The sequence below is a fragment of the Dipodomys ordii genome, unplaced genomic scaffold (genome assembly GCF_000151885.1).
Source record: "Dipodomys ordii isolate 6190 unplaced genomic scaffold, Dord_2.0 Scaffold39, whole genome shotgun sequence".
NCBI lineage: Eukaryota > Metazoa > Chordata > Mammalia > Rodentia > Heteromyidae > Dipodomys > Dipodomys ordii.
The window spans coordinates 12,238,238-12,258,006 of record NW_012267255.1 but is presented as its reverse complement, the minus strand read 5'-3'; the positions used below and the strand labels follow the sequence as shown (position 1 = coordinate 12,258,006).

At 44.0% G+C, this 19,769-nt stretch overlaps 1 protein-coding gene across 1 annotated transcript in view; it reads left to right on the top strand.

Moving 5' to 3' along the window:
• The window catches only part of LOC105987088 (breast cancer anti-estrogen resistance protein 3-like), a 30,275-nt gene extending 12,472 nt beyond the window's left edge, over positions 1–17,803 (top strand). The window contains exon 2 of the mRNA XM_013018244.1: positions 17,725–17,803. Within this exon, the coding sequence (XP_012873698.1) occupies positions 17,725–17,788 (64 nt within the window). The 3' untranslated portion in view covers positions 17,789–17,803. The remainder of the gene's footprint in view (positions 1–17,724) is intronic.
• The last annotated feature ends 1,966 nt before the right edge of the window (positions 17,804–19,769 follow it).

Here is a 19,769-nt window from a genome sequence, read left to right as displayed (position 1 = left end):
GGGGGGGGCCAGGGTCGATGGGAGCTGAGGAAGGACAGATAGACAGCAGGCAAACAAACCCTCTGCTTTGATCAAAAGTGCTGTGTGTGTCAGGGCTTAGCAGCCTGCAGCCTGCTGATTCCTTCATGCTAGATCCTCGGTGCCTGCCAAGAGACACACTGGCCTTGATACAGTGGCTCTTGTTCTTCCTCTATTCAGCTCGATAGCCGCCAAGTGAAGAGTTCAGCGGTGGCCTTCAGCTTAATGTCGTCACTAGAAGTCTGCTGAGCACAGATTAACCCGTGCCTGGATTTTATTTATTTATTTCTGTCTTTTTAAAAATCAAACTAGGACCACTTTGTGTCAATGTTTGGATTCCTGTGACACCCATTCTGGTGTGGGCATGCAGAATATTTAAATGGTAGTGTTGTAATATGACTGGGGGAACCATCTAGAAAGAGATTGTAATTGCTTTGCATGAACACATCGTCAGGAGTTGCTGTGAAGATTAGTTAGAAACTGATGACTCATCAGAATGGGAGTTGGCTTGCAGAGGGAAAGCAGGAGTTGAGAATCACCCAGATCCTTACAATCAAATGTAGTCTCATCTATAAGGTAAGAAGAAAGGTTCAGAAGGTTGGGCTATGGCTCTTCATTTCCGGCCTGAAGACAGGGATTTGCCAGACACCTCCTGTGGAATGGAAAACCAAGGCTGTTTATCACATTCATTTGTTTATTTTCACTCATTCATATGTAAAATTAAGCATCCCTTGCATGCCAGGCCTTCATGTCTTTGTCATGTAAGGAGCCTGTGGTCCTAGGAGAAAGCAACAGCCATTTCCAACCATCTGCAAAGCACCTCTATTTTTCACCTTCTCTATTAGTGACTTAACTTCTTTATATTAATCCTACAATTTGATGAGTCTTCTTGACCTCTGGCCTTAGCCACTTAACACATTTCTTTTTTTCTCCCTGGCTTGGTGATCACATGTGATACTTTGTAGATTGTCCTTCCCTCAGGTCCCAGCCTCCCCTGGGCTGCTCTAACCTTAAAGACCGGGATAATGTCAGGTCAGGTGACCAAGGACCACATTAGAGGATAGCTCTGGGCTGTAACAGAAAACAGTGCTTTGTGAACAGAGGACTGAGAAAAAAATGCCCAGGGCAACAAAAAAGGCTTTCAGAAGTCAAGTTGAGAAGAGGAAGACCAGAGAAGAGGATGTGAGAAAATATCCTCCCCTAGCTGGGTGTCTGCTTGTCTTGTGCTTTTTCTATCCAGGAAATGACTTGTCTGATTGGAAAGAATTACTGTCCTGGAGTAGATGAAGCTGTGACAAGAGACCCTAATGTGCCAGGCACTGGTGACTCATGCCTGCAATCTCAGCTATTCAGGAGGCTGAGATCTGAGGATTGTGATTCAAAGCCAGCCTCGGTTGGAAAGTCCATGAGACTCTTAATTTCCAGCTAACCATCAGAAAACTGGAGATGAAGTTCATTTTGTTATGCTTCATTATATATGGTCCTGTGCACTTAGCAATTAAGCTAGTGTGATCCCTGCTAAGAATATCATAGACATTCTAATTATTACAAATGAGAGAAACTATGAAACCTATATGTCTTTGGGCCTGGCTTGCTTCACTTAATATAATTTTTTTCCAGGTCTTTCCATTTCCTAACAAATGGGGCAATGTCATTCTTTCTGATGGAAGCACGGAATTCCATTGTGTATCTATACCATATCTACTTGATCCATTCATCTATTGAGGGGCAAAATGAACTCCAAGAATTGGAAACGAGAGGTTCTTATTACGTCCTGTATGCAGTTCTCTTTTTCTTTCCATTTTAGTTTTCTGTATGCTTTGTCTTGTATATAAGCTTACCTGATCCATGGAAGGGAAAGGGAATCACAGAAAGAGCAGGACAAAGGATGAACTAATGCAACAATGATACTCACTAGACACTATGTTTGAAATGAACAGTGTTTAAAAAGAAATCTATTCATTACCTTATGTAACTGTAACACCCCTGTTTATCACCTTTACAATAAAGAAAGAAAATTGGAAATGGGTCTGTGGCTCAGAGTAATAGAGTGCTAGCTTTGAGCAAAAGAACTCAGGGACAGTGGCCAGGCCCTGAGTTTAAGCTCTTCAACCAAAAAATAAATAAATAAACGAACAAATAAATAAATCAAACAGTTTTTGAAGAAGGCCCTAATGTTATCAATAAGTGAAGTCTCAGCAAAGATCGAGGGTCAGATCATGAAGCCAGCTTTGCCATTGTTGATGAATACTGGATATCAGCTACTGGAAAGATACAGGTGAATAAATACTTTAATTTCTTTTAAAGAGAAGGTGGTATAACAGAGATTCAGACTTGCTAGTGTCTTGAGAGTAGCCTGATGGAGACTGTTTTCTCAGCCTCATTCTAAGAAATTTTAGATCATATAGCTGTATGACATGAATCTTGTCAAAATCACAAGACTTGACATACAAGAGAAAGATCTTGAAACCAACCACACTAGTGGCTCATGCTTATAATCCTACCTACTCAGGAGTCTGGGACCTGGAGGAGCACAGTTCAAAGCTAGCCAGACAGGAATGTCTGTGAGACTTTATTTCTACCCAGCAAAAAGCCCAACTGGAAGCTTGGTTCAAATAGTATAGTTCCAACCATGTGAAAGAAAACCACATGAGAGCTTGAGATTCTGAGTTCAAATCTCACTCAGTACTGGTCAAACAACAACAACAAATATCTTAGTATTTTGAAATAAAATTTATGCAGAAAAAACTTATAAAGACTTGCTCTGAAGTACAAACATTAATTACATAGAAATAATAGACTTTGGTTTAATAGCAATACATACATACATACATAAAAAATCTAGGACTTGAGTAGCAGCAGCAGCCTCAGAATAAGTCAGTGGCATGCTATGGTTGTCAGAGTAGCTAATGTGCTTTTAGGAGAATTCATTGAAATTTACTACCCAGACCAAAGGTGGGGGTCACACATGCCCAGATCACAGCTGGAGAATTGCTTTAGCTCCAACAGCAGGAGCGGAAAGCTTATTCCCCCAGAGCTGTGGAGCCTCTCTGTGGGTTAGTCATTAAAGATTACACCTGACATTCTTCTGAACTCATGACTAGGTGCTTCCCAAATCATGGGGTAAGCCTGCAAGGAAAACAGGCAAACAAAAGCACTAACTTTAATCTTGATAATTGCAAGGGAATACTTGACCAAACAAGATAAATATGTGGAAGAACGAATGTCTTCTCATTCCGTTTGCAAGGTAATGATACAAGAATAATTTTGTAAGTTTCGTGTCTGTAAGTGTGGTAGTCTTTGCCTTTAAAGCTACATTCCTTTTGAAGTAACCAAGGACTTTAGATCTAAATACCCCACCGTATGTGTGTGCGCATGCGTGCTTGTGTGTGTGTGTGTGTGTGTAGTATGTATAGTATGTATGTATGTATCTGTCTATGTGTGTTGGTTCTGGAGCTTGAACACAGAGCCTGGGCATTGTATTTGCTCAAGGCTGGCACAATTCTACCACTTGAACTACAGCCCCACCACTTCTGGCTTTTTGAAGGTGGCTAATTGAAGAGTCTCACAGACTTTCCTGCCTGGGCTGGCTTCAAATGGCAATCCTCAGATCTCATCCTCCTGAGTAGCTAGGAATATAGGTGTTGAGCCATCATTGTCTGCCAAGATGTAGTATTTTTGCCCAGTGGAGGGGACACACACGCACAGCATCTATTGAAACAAATGGTTTTGTTGTGTTTTGTATTACTAGAGTTTGAATTCAGGGCTGATACCTTGTAGGCAGGTGGTCTGCCACTTGAGCCATGCTCCAGCGCTACAAACCAGCATTTATTAAGCAACTGTGTCCTAGAAAGGCCACTGTGAATGAAATAAAGACTCTGTTCTCAAGGATTTCATAGTCTAGTAAGGAGAGACCTAGAACACACTGCAGGCTCACCTGCAGTGAGCTACTGTCAGAGTTTTGTCATTTGGAGGAAGGGGTGTTCAGCTGCTTCTCAGGAGGTAGGAATGATGTGAGATGGGGCCTCCAGGACTGCCGATTTAGAGAATTCCAAATGGTTTGCACTTGTTGAAGTGAAGGAGGTGTCAAGGCTGGTAAGAGGGACGAGATCTTAGGATCATAGATGTTATCTAAAGAACAAGTGAAGTAAGAATGATAGAGTGGCATTAATGGCATGAATCTTATCTAATGGGATATGATTATAGTTTAAATTATATATAATGATATATAAAATATCCTATTATAATAAGAGGACTATTGCCCAGTAAATGTAAAATCTTTTTTTTTTTTGTCATGGGGCCTGAATTCTGGGCCTGGGTGCTGTCCCTAAGTTCTTCAGTTCAAGGCTAGTGCTCTACCACTTGAGCCACAGCGCCACTTCCAGTTTTCTGGGGCTTATTGGAGATAAGAGTTTCATGGACTTTCATGCCCGGGCTGGCTTTGAACTGCGATCCTCAGATCTCAGCCTCCTGAGTAGCTAAGATTACGGGCGTGAGCCACTGGGACCCAGCTCCAGTAAATGCAAAATCTTAAATAGATTTAAAACCTACTGTTGTCTCTTCCTTCTTCTTCTTCTTCTCCTTTTTTTTTTTGTTGTTGGTTATAGAGCTTGAACTCAGGGACTGGGTACTGTCCTTGACCTCTTCTATTCAAGGCTAGTGTGCTCTACCACTTTGAGCCACAGCTCCACTTCTGGTTTTTGAGTGCTTAATTGGAAATACGAGTCTCACGGGGACTTTTCTGCTTGGGATGGCTTCAAACTGCGACCCTCAGATCTCAGTCTCCTGAGTAGCTAGGATTACAGTCATGAGCCACCACTGGCTCTTGGTTTCAAAAAAAAAATTTTTTTTTAAATGATGAGACTGGTTTTATTTTCTGAGACTGTTTAGGTATTTTTCTCCAAATTTGCTCATCTTCCCTAAGCTTTGACATTTTTTTGCATCAAGTGTTCTATGTTTGAGTTTTATGTTTTAATTAATTATCACTCCCTTCCCCTCCTCCCCACTCTAAGATTGTAGGGATGGATCCCAGAGCCTGGTGTGTGCTGTAAGCATTCCTCTAGCTACAGTTTTGAGAAAAGATCTTGCTATGTAACTCACACTGGCCTTGAACTCAGGATCCTCTTGTCTCCGCCTCACTAAGTGTTGGGATTACAGACATATGCTACCACACCTGCCTTTAATTTTCTTATTTTAGTAGTTTGTCATTGTACTCTCTTACCTGTTCCTCTGCCATTTTCCTTTTTTTGTAGTGTTTCATGCGCAGTCATCCAGATCATACCTGTTAGAGGTTTATTCTGTTAAGACCTGCTGGAGAAAAAAGCTTCTGACATCATTATTTTCTTATTTCATTTCCATTCATTTGTCTCTCCATTTTTCTATTTTCTTGGTATGTTCTGTTATCTTCAGTTGAACTGTGATTTCCAGACTTTCTTTATACATTGCCTTCAAAATACAGCTTTAACTGGGTCTTGTACTTTATCCTGTATTTTGAAAACATGTCTTGTGAATTTAAACTAGTTACAATTATTTTGTTGAGTATACAATGAGGTTTTTACCTGCCTCTTAACCTGTAATTCTGTACTATTTGTGTGTGTGTGTGTGTGTGTGTGTGTGGCTATGGCTTTTCTTTACTATCTTATTTTAAATTGTATCTGTCTATTTATTTATTTGCTGGTTCTGGATTTTGTACTCAGAGCCTGGGTGATGTTCCCTGAGGAATTTTTTTTTTTTTTCCCCTCAAGGGTGGTGCTCTTCCACAAGAGCCACAACTCTCCTTCTAGCTTTTTGGTGATTAATTGGGGATAAGAGTCTCACAGACTTCCATGCTTGGGCTGGCTTTGAACTGTGATCATTAGATCTCAGCCTCCTGAGTAGCTAGGATTACAGGAATGAGCCACTGGTGCCCACTTAAATTATCTTTTTGAAAATACTCTCTACTGTTCATTGAATGGTTTCTTTAAAAAATACCTTTGTATTACTTCACCAAAAAAAAAAAAAAAAAAGCAAACATTATCTATACTAGCTGGGCACGTGGCTCATGCCTATAACCCCAGCTACTTAAAAAGCCAAAATCAGGAGGATCATGGTTCTAGGCTAGCCCACACAAACAAAAATCAGTTTGTGAAACCTCATCTCAATAGAAAAAAGCCTGCATAATGGCACATATCTGTCAATCCAGCTATGATGGGAAGCACTAAGTCAGGATAGAGGTCCAGGGGCAAGCCTGGGCAAAAATTGACACCCATTTACAAAATAACCAGTGCAAAACAGTGCTGGAGGCTTGGCTCTGAGGTAGAACATCTCCCTAGCAAATGCCAGATCCTTAGTTCACAGTTACTACCAAAAACCCCCCAGAAAACTTACACCAAAACAAACACCTTCTTTCCCCACCTCTCTCCCTCCCTCTCTCCCTCCCTCCCTCCCTCCTTCCTTCCCTCCCTCCCTAGCTAGCTCGCTCCCTCTCCAGATTCAAAACCTACTCTCACAATGACCTTTTTTAGATCCCGCTTATGAGTGAGATCATTTAGTATATGTCTCCATGCCTGGCTTATTTCATCTAAGCCGTTTTTAAGTATACAGTTCAGTAGTGTTAATAAGTACATTGACATTGTTGTGAAACCAATTTACAGAACTCTGATTCTTGCAAAACAGGTCATCTTTTACAATCCAACAGCCCTTTCTGTCTCCGTGAATCTGACTTCCTTACCAACCTCACATAAGCAGGATCATATACCGTTCTTCTGTAGCTTGCTTCTTTTACTTCAGGATTTGCCCATGTTTGGAGCATGTGTCAGGATCTTCTTCCTTTATAAAGGTAATTATATTTATTGTGCATATAGGTCACATTTTACTGATCCGTTCATCCATTGATAGATACTTGGATTATGTTTAACCGTGGGCTTTTTTTTGGCCAGTCATGGGGCTTGAACTCAGGTCCTGGGTACTGTCCCTGAGCTTTTGTGCTCAAGGCTAGCACTCTATCACTTGAGCCACAGCACCACTTCCTGCTTTTTAGCAGTTAATTGAAGATGAGTCTCACAGACTTCCTGTGTAGGCTGGTTTCAAACCATGATCCTCAGCTCTCAGCTTCCTGATTACAGGCATGAGCCTCTGGTGCCCAGCTGTGTCTAATTTTGGAAGCTTTCAAAAATAATTCTATGAACAAAAATATTCAAATGTCTCTTTGAGACCTTACTTCCAGTTCTTTTAGGTATAACATTGGCAGTGGAATTGCTAGTGATTTCACTTTATTTGCCTTTTTTCCCCCTGGTTGTACTACACACACTGTCTTTGAAGTCCTAGGCTTGACAAGCACTCCTCCTGCCTCAGCCTCCTAAGTAGCTGGGATTACAGGCATATACCACTATGCCTGGCTAATTTCACTTTTTTTTTAAGGAACTGCCATCATGTTTTTCATAGCAACTGCACCTTTTTATATATTCCAGCCAACAGAGTACAAAGGCTCCGATCCTCCACAGCCTCACCAACTGTTTGTTATATTCTGGGTTTTACTGGTAACCATTCTCATGGGCATAAGGTGGTAATTTGTCCTTTTCTAAAATTTTACAAATTAAATATGCATCTTGTGCCAAGTTGAAATTAGCTATATATTTACCAAATTTGAGGGGTGTGTATGTGGATTCCATCATGCCTTTATTCACTTGATAGTTTTGCTGGGTACAAAATGTTGAGAACTGTCTCTTTTGGTTTATGAAAATCTGTCTGTCTTGTCATTGCTCTAACTTTTCTTTGTTCTTCAACTGTTTTCATGATCTTCTATTTGTCTTTGGTGAGCTATAATTTCATTATAGTGTGTCTAAGGATTTACTGTTCGTTTATACTGCATGAGATCTACTGAGGAGCCTGAATTTGAGGATTAATAGCTCCCTTTCATTCATTCTGAAGACTTCTGACATTATTCTTTAACTCTTACTTCCTCCCCCACTTTTAAAAATAATCAGTTCTCCCAGAACACCAGCTAAGTGGACTTGGGATTTCTTATTCTTTTTCTTTCTTTCTTTTTATTCTTTCTTTTCTTTCTTTATTTCTCTTTCTTTCTCTCTCTCACTCTCTTTCTTTCTTCCCCCCCAGTTGTGGGGCCTGAACTCTGCACCTGTCCCTCAGCTGCGCTGTCCCTCAGCTCTTCAGCTCAAGGCTAGTGCTCTACTACTTGAGCCACAGTGCCACTTCCAGCTTTTTCTGCTTATGTGGTGCTGAGGAATCGAACCCAGGGCCTCATGCACGCAAGGCAAGCACTCTACCACTGAGCCACCTTCCCAGCCCGTGACTTCTTATTCTATATGCAGCTTCTCTTTCATATTTCCATTGCATTTTCTCTTTGTACTACATTGTGTGTAATTAGCAATTTTGGTTTAAATTCATAAATATTTTCTGCAGTCATATCTAATCTGTTACTTAACATAGACACTGAGTTTTATATTTTCATTGAATATAATTTTCTTTCCTTTGAGACAAAGTTGTGCTACGTAAATACTCAGGCTGCCCTTGAACTCAAAACTGGGATTACAAGCATATGTCACCACACCAAGCTTTATTTTTTAAAATTTCTAGCTATTAGCATATGTTATTTAAAAAAAAAATTTTTCCTCCCAGAACTGGGGCTTTAACTCAAGACTTTCCCTATCTCACTTTGTTTTTTTCTGCTCAAAACTGACACTCTACCACTTGACCCACAGCTCCACTTCCTAGTATGTTATTTTTGTAGCTAACATGTCTACTCTTATCACTTTTGATTTCACCTTTTCTTAAAACATATCAGACATTGTTGTTGGATAGCCTATATCTGATAATTTTCTTATCTGGAGCTCTGGAAATTTTCAGTCTATTGCTATTGTGACTCTCCATTGTTAGCTGGCTTTCTTAACCAGGGTGTAGATGGTTATTTCTTGTAGAGAATTTATATTTAGTGACATTTGTGAATATACTGAATAGTATTCTGTTGGAAAATTGTTCCCTATGAGACATTCACATTGTTCCCTTCTAATGAGCACTACCAATTATAACTGCCCAGTTTTGGACTTTTCAAAGTGGGTAATATGAATTTGAGTCTTCTTAGCATCTAGGGATAATAAGTTTAATTCTTGGTTTCCTGAGCTGGAGTGTGTTTTGTTTTGTGGCATATTTCTTCTCTTCTCACGGGGGTTGGGGGCTCACTTTGATGGCTCAGGCACTACATAGGGCTTCAGGGGGAGCAGCACATGTGCGCGCGCGCGCGCGCGCGCGTGTGTGTGTGTGTGTCACTACATAGGGCTTCAGGGGGAGCAGCACGTGTGCACGCGCACGTGTGTGTGTGTGTGTGTGTGTGTTGAAGACAAGTCTCCCTGATTCCTGTGTGTGTGTGTGTTGAAGACAAGTCTCCCTGATTCCTGCCTGGGCTGGCTTTGACCTGTGATCCTCAGATCTTTTTTTTTTTTGGGTCCAGTTGTGGGGCCTGAACTCTGGGCCTGGGCGCTGTCCCTTAGCTCTTCAGCTCAAGGCTAGCGCGCTACCACTTGAGCCACAGAGCCACTTCCAGCTTTTTCTTTTTGCTTATGTGGTGCTGAGGAATCGAACCCAGGGCCTCATGCATTGCAAGGCAAGCGCTCTACCACTGAGCCACGTGCCTGGGCTGTCATTTAGTGTTGAGATGCTCTGGTTTACCATATTGAGCAAATGCAAGTCCCTTAGCAATTTTGAACTTGTGAAGCCTTACCTGAATTCTATAGATGTAACACAAGAGGGGTTTAGGGTGGCTTATATTCATTTGTCCATTCTTCTCCTTGCTCATCTATTCATTGGCTCTGTGCACTTTGTGGCTGGTAGTAGCCTAAAGACTTGGTACAGAGATGAGCAAAACAGAAGTAGCCCTGTCCTCAGGAAGCATCTGGTCCAAGGAAGAGAGACCCTGAACCCTGGCAGCTCTCCAGGGTAGAGGTAAGGAAGGCAAATGACTCTGTGCAACTCTCTTGGCCAGTATTTGCACAGCTACCTGGTTTTGTTGTTTCAGCTTTTCCTTTATGAGTTAAGTGTTTTTGTGGGTGTATAGGAATGCCTTACATGTTTGCCCTGTTTCCTTGTGTTCTATGGGAAATGCTCTGAGTTCAGTTTGAAGGTTGAGAACAACCTTCTTTAAAGTTTAAAGTAACAGCAGCTGAGAGGTCAGAGAGCACATCCGAGTCACCAGTAGCTGAGCGGCAGCCATGTTGGGGCCCTGCCAGCATGGGAAATGGCGGTAAGGACATGGAATCTTGTCTATTCAGATCCCAAGAGTTTAAGGGTAGTGTCTGTGACAAAGGTGTGCACTGATTCACTGAACAAACACACTGAGATCTAGTGGGGATCAGGCACTGTCTACCCTGCTCCCTGGGGAAGGAGTGTGCAAATCTTCTTATCTCTCATCCCTGTCACCCACGAAGCCAGTCATTTATCAAGACTGACCGATTCTTAGATAAGTTTCTCAAGTCTGTACCCCATCCCCCTGTTACCCTCTGTCTGACACTGCGGTCCATCCACCGCCTGCCAGTGTGCTTCCCTTTGGTCTTTCTGCCTCCAGGTCGCCTGGCTAGGCTCCTGTGCTCACTGCCCCATGGAGAGTTGCTTTTTCTTTTTCCTTTTTCTCTTTTTCCCTTCCTCCTCCTCCTCCTCCTCCTTCTTCTTCCTCTTATCCTTCCTTTTTTTTTGTTGGTCGTGGGCTTGAGCTCTGGGCCTGGGCACTGTCCCTCAGCTCCTCAGCTCATAGCAAGTGCTCTACCACTTGAGCCACAGTGCCACTTCCAGTTTTCTTTCTTTCTTTCTTTCTTTTTTTTTTTTGTGTCCGGTCGTGGGGCTTGAACTCTGGGCCTGGGCGCTATCCCTCAGCTCTTCAGCTCAAGTCTAGCGCTCTACCACTTGAGCCACAGCGCCACTTCCGGCATTTTTCTTTTCGCTTATGTGGTGCTGAGGAATCGAACCCAGGGCCTCAGGCATGCAAGTCAAGCGTTCTACCACTGAGCCACCTTCCCAGCCCCCACTTCCAGTTTTCTGAGTGGTTTTATTGGAGATCAGAGTCTCACGGCTTTTCCTGCCCCATCTAGCTTTGAACCGTGATCTTCAGATATCAGCTTTCTGAGTAGCTAGGATTACAGGTATGAGCACCGATGCCCAGCTTCCATCCTTCTTTTCTTTCTTTCCTACCTCCTTTTCTTTCTTTACTTCTCCTTCTCTTCCTCCTCCTTTCTGTTTTTTTTCTGCCAGTCCTGAGGCTTGAATTCATGGTCAGGGCACTGTTATGAGCTGGTTTTTGCACAAGACTTACACTCTACTATTTGAGCCACAGCTCCACATCAGGCTGTTTTTGGTTTTGGTTTTGGGTTTGTTTGAGTAGTTTATTGGAGATAAGAGTATCGTGGCTCAGTCGTGGCCATGCCCATAATCCTGGCTAGGGGTCTGAGATCCTCTGAGGGTCATGGTTCAAAACTAGCCCAGGCTGGAAAGGTTCATGAGCCTCTTTTTTCCAGTTAGTCACAAAAAAGCTGGAAGTGGAACTGTGACTCAAGTGGGAGAACACTAGCCTGGAGAAAAACACCTCAGGGATAATGCCCAGGCCCTGAGTTCAAGCCCCAGGAGCAACACTAACAGAAAAACATCTTATGGACTTTCCTGCCCAGGCTAGCTTTGAACTGCAATCCTCCGATCTCAGCTTTCTGAGTAGCTAGAATTATAGATATGAGCCAGTGATGCCCAGCAAATGATTAATTTTTTGTTGTAGTTATATCCCAAAAGACATTTGTTTGACAATACTGTTGGCCTGTGATTTATTATATAATTAAATTAAAGAAGTAATCATTCAAGACAGACATAGACAACATCATCTCCATCTATAGTCCAACCACCCAGAAAAGAGGGTATATATATTACTGAACTCTTGCTGTGGAGGAGAATCTCACACCTCAAAATGGTGGGCACTTCCAGGTCAAGTGTCCTTTTAAGAGGGAAAGACATCATCCATTTGTTTATTGATGAGAAACTAAACAGTAAACATCATCTCCATGACTTGTAAGTTCCTAAGATTTGAACTTGAATAAGTAGGACACAGGAAAGAATGACTTCACTGGAATATACACAGAAAAAAAACTGAATAAATTTAAAAGCTAAGAATCAAATTTCACCCCACTGACCAGTTATGGCAAGGCAGAAGACCCACCTCCCCCCACCCTCCAGAGGCCCTCTCCCCCACAGGGTCCTTCTCCCCCACAGAAGCCTTCTCCCCACCCAGGCGCCTACTACCAAATCTGATTGTAAACAGAGGTGCCCACGCCATGTCTTACGGGGTGAGGAGTCCCAATTGGCCAAAGCCAAAAATAAATATGATTAAAAGAAAAAAATGCTTCTTTTTATATTGACAGGCTTCTGTGTTTTCTACTGATCTCTCTTGGAGAATGCCAGTGTGCAGCTGGAGGCGGGTGAGCTGCAGTCTTGTCTGACTAATTGGATATTCTGCTTCAAGCTAGAGGCAGGGTTCTGGGCCAGAGGCATTGCCTCGGGCTCACCTGGTGGGCTGTTTATTTGGGGAGAAGATGCCCGGATGGAGTAGCTGCCTGAGAGAAGGGCAGACAGAGCCTTCCACCATTTAAATATTAAGATTTAGCTCAGGGCCTTGGTTTTTTGTTTTTTGTTGTTGTTGTTTTGGGGTGGGGGTGGGGGCCTCCGGTCGGTCAAGGGGCCTGAACTCTGGGCCTAGGCACTGTCCCTCAGCTCTTCAGCTCAAGGCTCTACCACTTGAGCCACAGCGCCACTTCCGGCTTTTTTCATTTTGCTTATGTGGAGCTGAGGAATCGAACCCAGGGCCTCATGCATGCAAGGCAAGCTCTCTACCACTGAGCCACCTTCCCAGCCCCAAGGGCCTTGGTTTTTAAAGCTTGGGGATTTGTGGTGGGCTGACTTGGTGTGGGGTGCTTCTTCATGCCCTGCCACACAGGGGGAGATGGGGCACCCTTGAACCCTGGCACTGGGCTGGGTGAGCAGTTCCATTCGTCTCTCAGAACAGAATGGACAGGCCTGCATTCAATTGGGGACAGGACCAAGAAGGCCCTGAGTTCCTTCCCTTGCTCAGCTCTCAAGGTTTTTTGGCTGAATAAAAGGAGGAAAATCCAGCTATGTCCTCCGATGGTCCAAGCAGGCACTGGGGTTTCTTCTTTGGTCACTGTGAGAGTGAGCACCTCACGGTTCGTCCAGGAATGCAAGTGTAGACTCGGGCTCCATGCCAAGATCTCCCCCCAGACACTGAGGCTGGGGTGACAGTTTGGGAGATTTGTTCTCCCTCCACCTTTTGTAGGGAATGGGAGGAAGGCCAGAGCTTTTGGGTGGTTAATTAGAAATGAAGAGTCAGCCGCGCACGTGTGACTCATGCCTGTAATCCTAGCTATTCAGGAGGTTGAGATTTGAGGATGGAGGTTCAAAACCAGCCCAGGCAGAAAAGTCCCTGTGAGGGCTGGGAAGGTGGCTCAGTGGTAGAGCACTTGCCTTGCATGCTCGAGGCTCTGGGTTCGATTCCTCAGCACCACATAAGAAAAAAGCCGGAAGTGGCATTGTGGCTCAAGAGGTAGAGCGCTAGCCTTGAGCTGAAGAGCTGAGGGACAGCACCCAGGCCCAGAGTTCAGGCCCCATGACCAAACCCCCCCCCCCAAAAAAAAGGAAAAAAAAAGTCCCTGTGAGACTTTTATCTCCAATTACCCACTCAAAAACCAGAGGTGAAGCTGGGCACCGGGCACCAGTGGCTTATGTCTGTAATCCTAGCTACTCAGGAGACTGAGATCTGAGGATCACAGTTCAAAGCCAGACAGGTAGGAAAGCCCAGGAAACTCTTATTCCAATTAACCACTCAAAAACCAGAAGTGGCACTGTGGCTCAAAGGTAGCGCATTAACCTTGAGCAAAAGAGCTCAGGGACAGAGCCCATGCCCTGAGTTTAAACCCTGCAACTAAAAAATGAAAAGAAAGAGTCTCATGGTCTTTTCTGCTGGGCTGACTTTCAACCTTCCTCCTCAGATAGCCTCGCACCTGCATAGCTAGCATTGCTGGCAACCAGTTTATCTCTTCTCTTTTTCACTTGAGACCTGGAGATCTTTAGCTCTATGATGATCATATGCGCAGCAAGGCTTTAGAAGAGTTGATTATATTAAACAGATGAATTCTTGTCTTTGAGAAAACTGGTGCATGGTACTGGCTGGTCACGTTGAGAATGAACTTTCAAGGCATTTGTTAGAGATGCTTTTTGTGCTGAAGACCTTTCCATAGAAACCATAGGCTGAGGGCAACTGGGGATGCAGTAGGATATTGAAACTCAGGGATACTGAAAGTCTGTCAGAGGAAGCTGTGCAGGCTCCATCTGAAGGTTTGGTGATTGATTGTTTTGAGCTTCATCGGAGAGTTTGGAGATTGCTTTGGTCTCAGCCTCAGAATGTTTTTTCCATGGCATTTGTCCAGTTTGTGCTTGATTCTTAAGAGTCTGGGAACATTTTCTCACCCTGCTGGGTGCAGACAGGGTTCTGTAACGTGCCATAGATGTTGAAAGTATTATTAAGTACACCAGGTGACACACGCCTGTTTGCCTAGCACTCAGGAGGCAGAGGCAGGAGGATCTCAGGTTTGAGGCCAGCCTGGGCTCCGTAGGGAGAGCTTGTCGAAAAAGAAAAGAAGAAAGTAGAGCAAGAACCAGTTCACAATGGCAAGGAAATAGTAACTACTGCAGATGTATTGTGACTCATGGATCGGCAAGAAAGATTTTGAAAGGCAAAAGCAAGCAGCGTTGGACCAAATCCTATGTGTCGACTAGTAATTAGTGAAAGGTTAGGAAAAAGTGATAAGCACTATGGGAACCATGGCGAGAAGGCTCCCAAGTTGTCTTATTCCTTTCTTTTGGTAGTACCAGGACTTGAACTTAGGGCCTTGCGAGGGGTAGGCAGGCTTCCTATCACTTGAGCCTCACTTGGAGCCCTCTTTGCTTCAGTTTGTTTTTCTGATAGAGGCTGGTGCTGTTGCCAGTGCTGGTCTCAGCCCATTCTTCTACTTCCATGTCCTGTGCAGCTGCAGTTCACAGGTATGTGTCACTATGCCTGGCTTGCTCTTCAAAATACAGTGTTTCCAGCTCTAGCTAACCTGGAACCATTACCGCTGGTCTCCACTGACTAACCCATTTTTCACTAAGAGGGGGTAGTTTGCCTTTTCACTGTGCTGACATTTGCAGGGATGGTACAAAAGTGACAGTGGGTACAGATGGTGGTGGTGGGTGCAAAGCCAGGTGGTGCCGCTACCCTGAAGCTACATCACCACAGTCCTCGCCTCTGTACTCTCATAGTTAAGAGAAAGTAATGTTGGTTTAACAATGTCTGGTGAGGCCTGGTGCAGTGGTTCAGGCCTGTAATCCCTGCTGCTGGGGAGGCAGAGATTGGGAGGATCGAGGGACAAGGTCAGCCCTAACAAAAAGTTGGTGAGACATCTCTCAACAGAAAAAGCTAGGTGTGGTGACACATACCTGTCATCTCAGCTTCATGGGAAGTATAAACGGGAGGATTAAAGTCCAAAACTTGTCCTAGTCATAAACATGAAACCTTTCCTGAAAAATAACTGAGGTAATTTTTAGAAGGACAGGACTCCAGGAAATGGAAATAATAGGTTTTAGTGGTTTTTTTTTCCTTCATCAATCTTTGGGAGTATAAAGGGGGACACAGAAATGGAGAGACAGAGGGTGAACAAATGCAGCAATGGTACCCACTAAACACTATGTTCAAATGAATTATCCAACTTGTGGGTGGGAATGGGAGGAAACAACTGGGAGAGAGCAAGAGAAGAGGTGACATTGTCCAAAAAGAAATAACTGTAACCCCTCTATACATCACCTCTATAATAATCATAAACAAATGTAAAGACAGGAGGCCTGGCTCACGTGATAGAGCAATCTGCTTAGTAAGCATGAGGCCATGAGTTCAAAAAATCAAATGAAATGTACATACAAACGGGCAGAAGATGAAACCCACATTTGAAGGGATCTAACATTTTTTCTGCAGTTGGGGGCCTATAAACCTAAAATGTTAATGTAGTACAGAAACCAAGGTTTGAAGCACTTACAAGGGAAGCAGCCCAGGCAGAATGCTGCAGACCAGATGTTCAGTCATAGACTGGGTTCTTCAGGGAAGGAAGGCCTGAGGTGGAGAACTCTCCGGATCTTTGGAGAGGAGGAGACCAGCACGGACACGACGGGCAGACTCGGGATGTCTTGATGCCAGTGCACGCAAGCACTGCGAGCTTCGGCCCTTCATGGTTCCTTTGGTTCAACAAAGGTCACATATCAGACCTGATCTTTCGACACTTTTGCATACAAGGGGTATCCTGGACACCAACTTACCCCACACATGCGTGCTATGTGCAGTTCCAACTTAATGGATCAGTGGGAAGAAAGCTTGAGCTTAGATCCATTTCCACCATGAGGCAAGGACTCCTTGGACCCCAGGGGAAGTGACTTTGCTCTTCTTGTTTGCAGTTCTTGCAGTCATCCCATAGCCAGAGAAGAGGTCTCAGCAGTGATCTGAGGTTGGGTTCACTGACTTTGGGGGCTGCTTGGCAGTGGGATCCTCACCTTCTGACAAGCCCTTTCTGTCACCAAGGAGAGAGGCTAAGAAACTGCCCCTTTAAGAGCCTCTGACCTTGGCTGGGAAGGTGGCTCAGTGGTAGAGTGTTTGCCTAGCATGCATGAGGCCCTGGGTTCGATTCCTTGGTACTACATAATCAAAAAAGAAAATTATTTTAAAAAGTAATTCAAAAAGAGAATTTGGCCTTAAAGCTGAAAGCCCTGGGCCCTAAAGTGATATCATCTCTATGGGGAGTTTGGGTTTGAGCCTCCCTACCTTCGGGGGGGGGACGAAGCAGCTGTCTGTTCTTGTTATGGGGGAGACCTCGTGTCTCCCCTCCTCTTCTAGAGTCTTAGACATTCCCAGTTCCTGTCCAGTCACCCTTCTCTGCCCCCGGCTGCCAATTATGTCCACTTGATCTTCCTGTACTATTCTGGTTGGAGAGGAGACATTGAAGGGAATGGGTAGGTGGCATTCTGTGGGGGGAAGAGAATGACACAGTTCAGATGCAGATGTGAGGCTCCCTTCTGCCCCTCATCCCCAGGCTGGGCAACCTTGGCAGCTGCCCACCTGCCTGAGCCTCCATTTTCTTATGGTCAGAATGGCATCAAACTTACTCGCCCCCACCAGCTTTTTGCTCCAAGCTCTGTATGTGCATGCATACATGTGTGAACATGTACTGGGGCTTGAACTCAGGGCCTGGGTGTTGTCCCTTAGCTTTCTTGTTTCAGCCTGGTGCTCTACCACTTGAGCCATAGCTCCACTTCTGGCTTTTTGGAGGAGACTTTCCTGCCTGGACTGGCTGTGAACTTGGGTCCTCAAATCTCAGCCTCCTGAGTCACTAGATAACAAGTATGAGCCACGGGTGCCCGACTTTGCTCCAGACTCGGAGGCTAGTTGATGCTCGAGTGAACCTCAAATTGCCACACACAAAACAGCCTCCTGTTCCAAGGTTTCCAGACTGAGGTCATGGTATCATACCATCCGATGCCTTGTGTGTATATCTGAGAAGTTGGGGCCCTTGCTTATGAATTTACATAACAGAATGAACTAATGTTGGCACATCTTCCTCCTTCTCATATTTCTCTTTTCTCTTTTAGGGATCCTCATCTTCTAGACCCAACGCTGGAATATGTGAAGGTAGGAATCCAGGATTTAGTGTGAATAGTAGTAGATTTAAACATTTAGTTTATCCCTGGATAATAGCATTCCCATTTCTCACCCAGTATTGCCAAATAATCCTGCAGGCTGGCTTATGTAGAAAGTGAGTTCAATGGTCTGAAACTACTGGAGGACATTTGACTCTGTTAGTCCTTGGTAAACTTTATAAATGTCTTGTGACATCTTATTATGTCTACAGTCTTTCCCTGTTTATGTGCCCCAAATGTATCTTAAAACTGAGTTTTTATGAAGAAAGGTATGGTTCTTGTATGTAATACTCCCCAAGAAAATGCAAGTGCATTAGTTTGTGTAAGAACATTCACACCAAGTGGAATCAATGAACAACACATGATTTTATTCAGGTCACATTGTTGCTACCAAATAAAATCTATTTCATTTTGTTGCTAAAGCATCATTTAAAAAAATTATCTGTAAGATCCTCAAAGAGGTTTCAATTCAACGTGTCAGATTATGAGTACGGTGCACTTAGTCCCTGTCACCCCTTCCATTGTTCACGATTTACGATTCATTCCTAAATTCTTAGTCTTCGGATATTTGGTCTCCGGGGAAGGGAGATGAGGAATTGTAGGCCTGTTTTTACCTTTAGTGGATCCTAAGGGCCTTGGGGTTTTGTGGGCTGTCCGCTCTTTCCCAACGCCCCCATGTTGAGAAGGGGACCAGGAAATAGCTCTGTTTTCCATGGAGCTGAGAGTCAATGCTGCTAAATATTAACAGTATTTTCCTTCTGGACAGAAAGATAAGATTTTTGTTTTCCACATCTGCCCTCTGGCCTCCCCTCACTTAGGGAGCGTGCACTTTTATTTTATTTTTGAACTGCTCTTATATCTGGTACTTTTGCCGGGAGCTGGTGGCTCACGCCTGTAATCCTAGCTACTCAGGCTGAGATCTGAGGATTGCAGTTCAAAGCCAGCCCAGGCAGGAAAGTCCATGAGACGGTTTATCTCCAATTAACTGGAAGTGGCGCTGTGGCTCAAGTGGTAGAGCACTTGCCTTGAGCTGGAAAGCTCAGGGACAGTGCCCAAGCCCAGAGTTCAAGCCCCATGACTGATGTCCCCCCCAACCCCCCCCCCCACATCTGGTACCTTCTATAGAAGAGAGAATTGGCTTGTCACACTTGGATTTATAGGAAAAAAATATATATATAGAGAGAGAGAGTACATAATATATACATATACATACACATATGTAATATATATTGTGCATATATGTTATATATAACACATGTTATGTATAAAACACATTACATATTGGTGTGTGTGTGTGTGTGTGTGTGTGTGTGTGTGTGTGTGTGTGTGTGTGTGTGTGTGTGATTTCTGTCTTCATTGTTCCCAGGGCAGCCTTCTGGTTTCAGAGCACAGTCATGTTTTTGTAATCTGTACCTTAAGAGTTCTGGCTCTCCCTCCCTCTTTAGACCAGAGGCAGAAAGAGAGGAGAAAGTTCCAGAACAATCACCCATCACATGGTACAACTTGTGGATGCTATTTCTGCCAGTCTGTTATACCTGACCAGTGGTCTGAGCCGTGTTTCCAGCACAGCCAGTGTGCAGCCCTGATTTGGCAGGGCTGCTGCATCAGAATCTGGCTCCTGGCTTTTGGAATGGTGGGTTTGTGTCCTGCCTGTACACGTTACATATATTTTTCTGCAGGTTGTGTATTGCAGCTTATGAGGGAACACTATTTATAGGCTATGGTTTTACTTGGCTGTATTATTAAAAATGTGCCTGGGATGAGGCAGGATATAAAGCTACACCAACCCTTTAAAATTCACTGGACTCTGTGTGTGTGTGTGTGTGTGTGTGTGTGTGTGTGTGTGTGTGTGCACGCACGCACATGTGCTCCTCCTGGGGCTTGAACTCAGGGTATGGGTACAGTTCCTCAGCTTTTTCACTTGCGGCTGGTGCTCTACCACTTGAACCACTACTCCATTTCTGGCTTTTTTTGGTAGTTAATTGGAGAGAAGAATC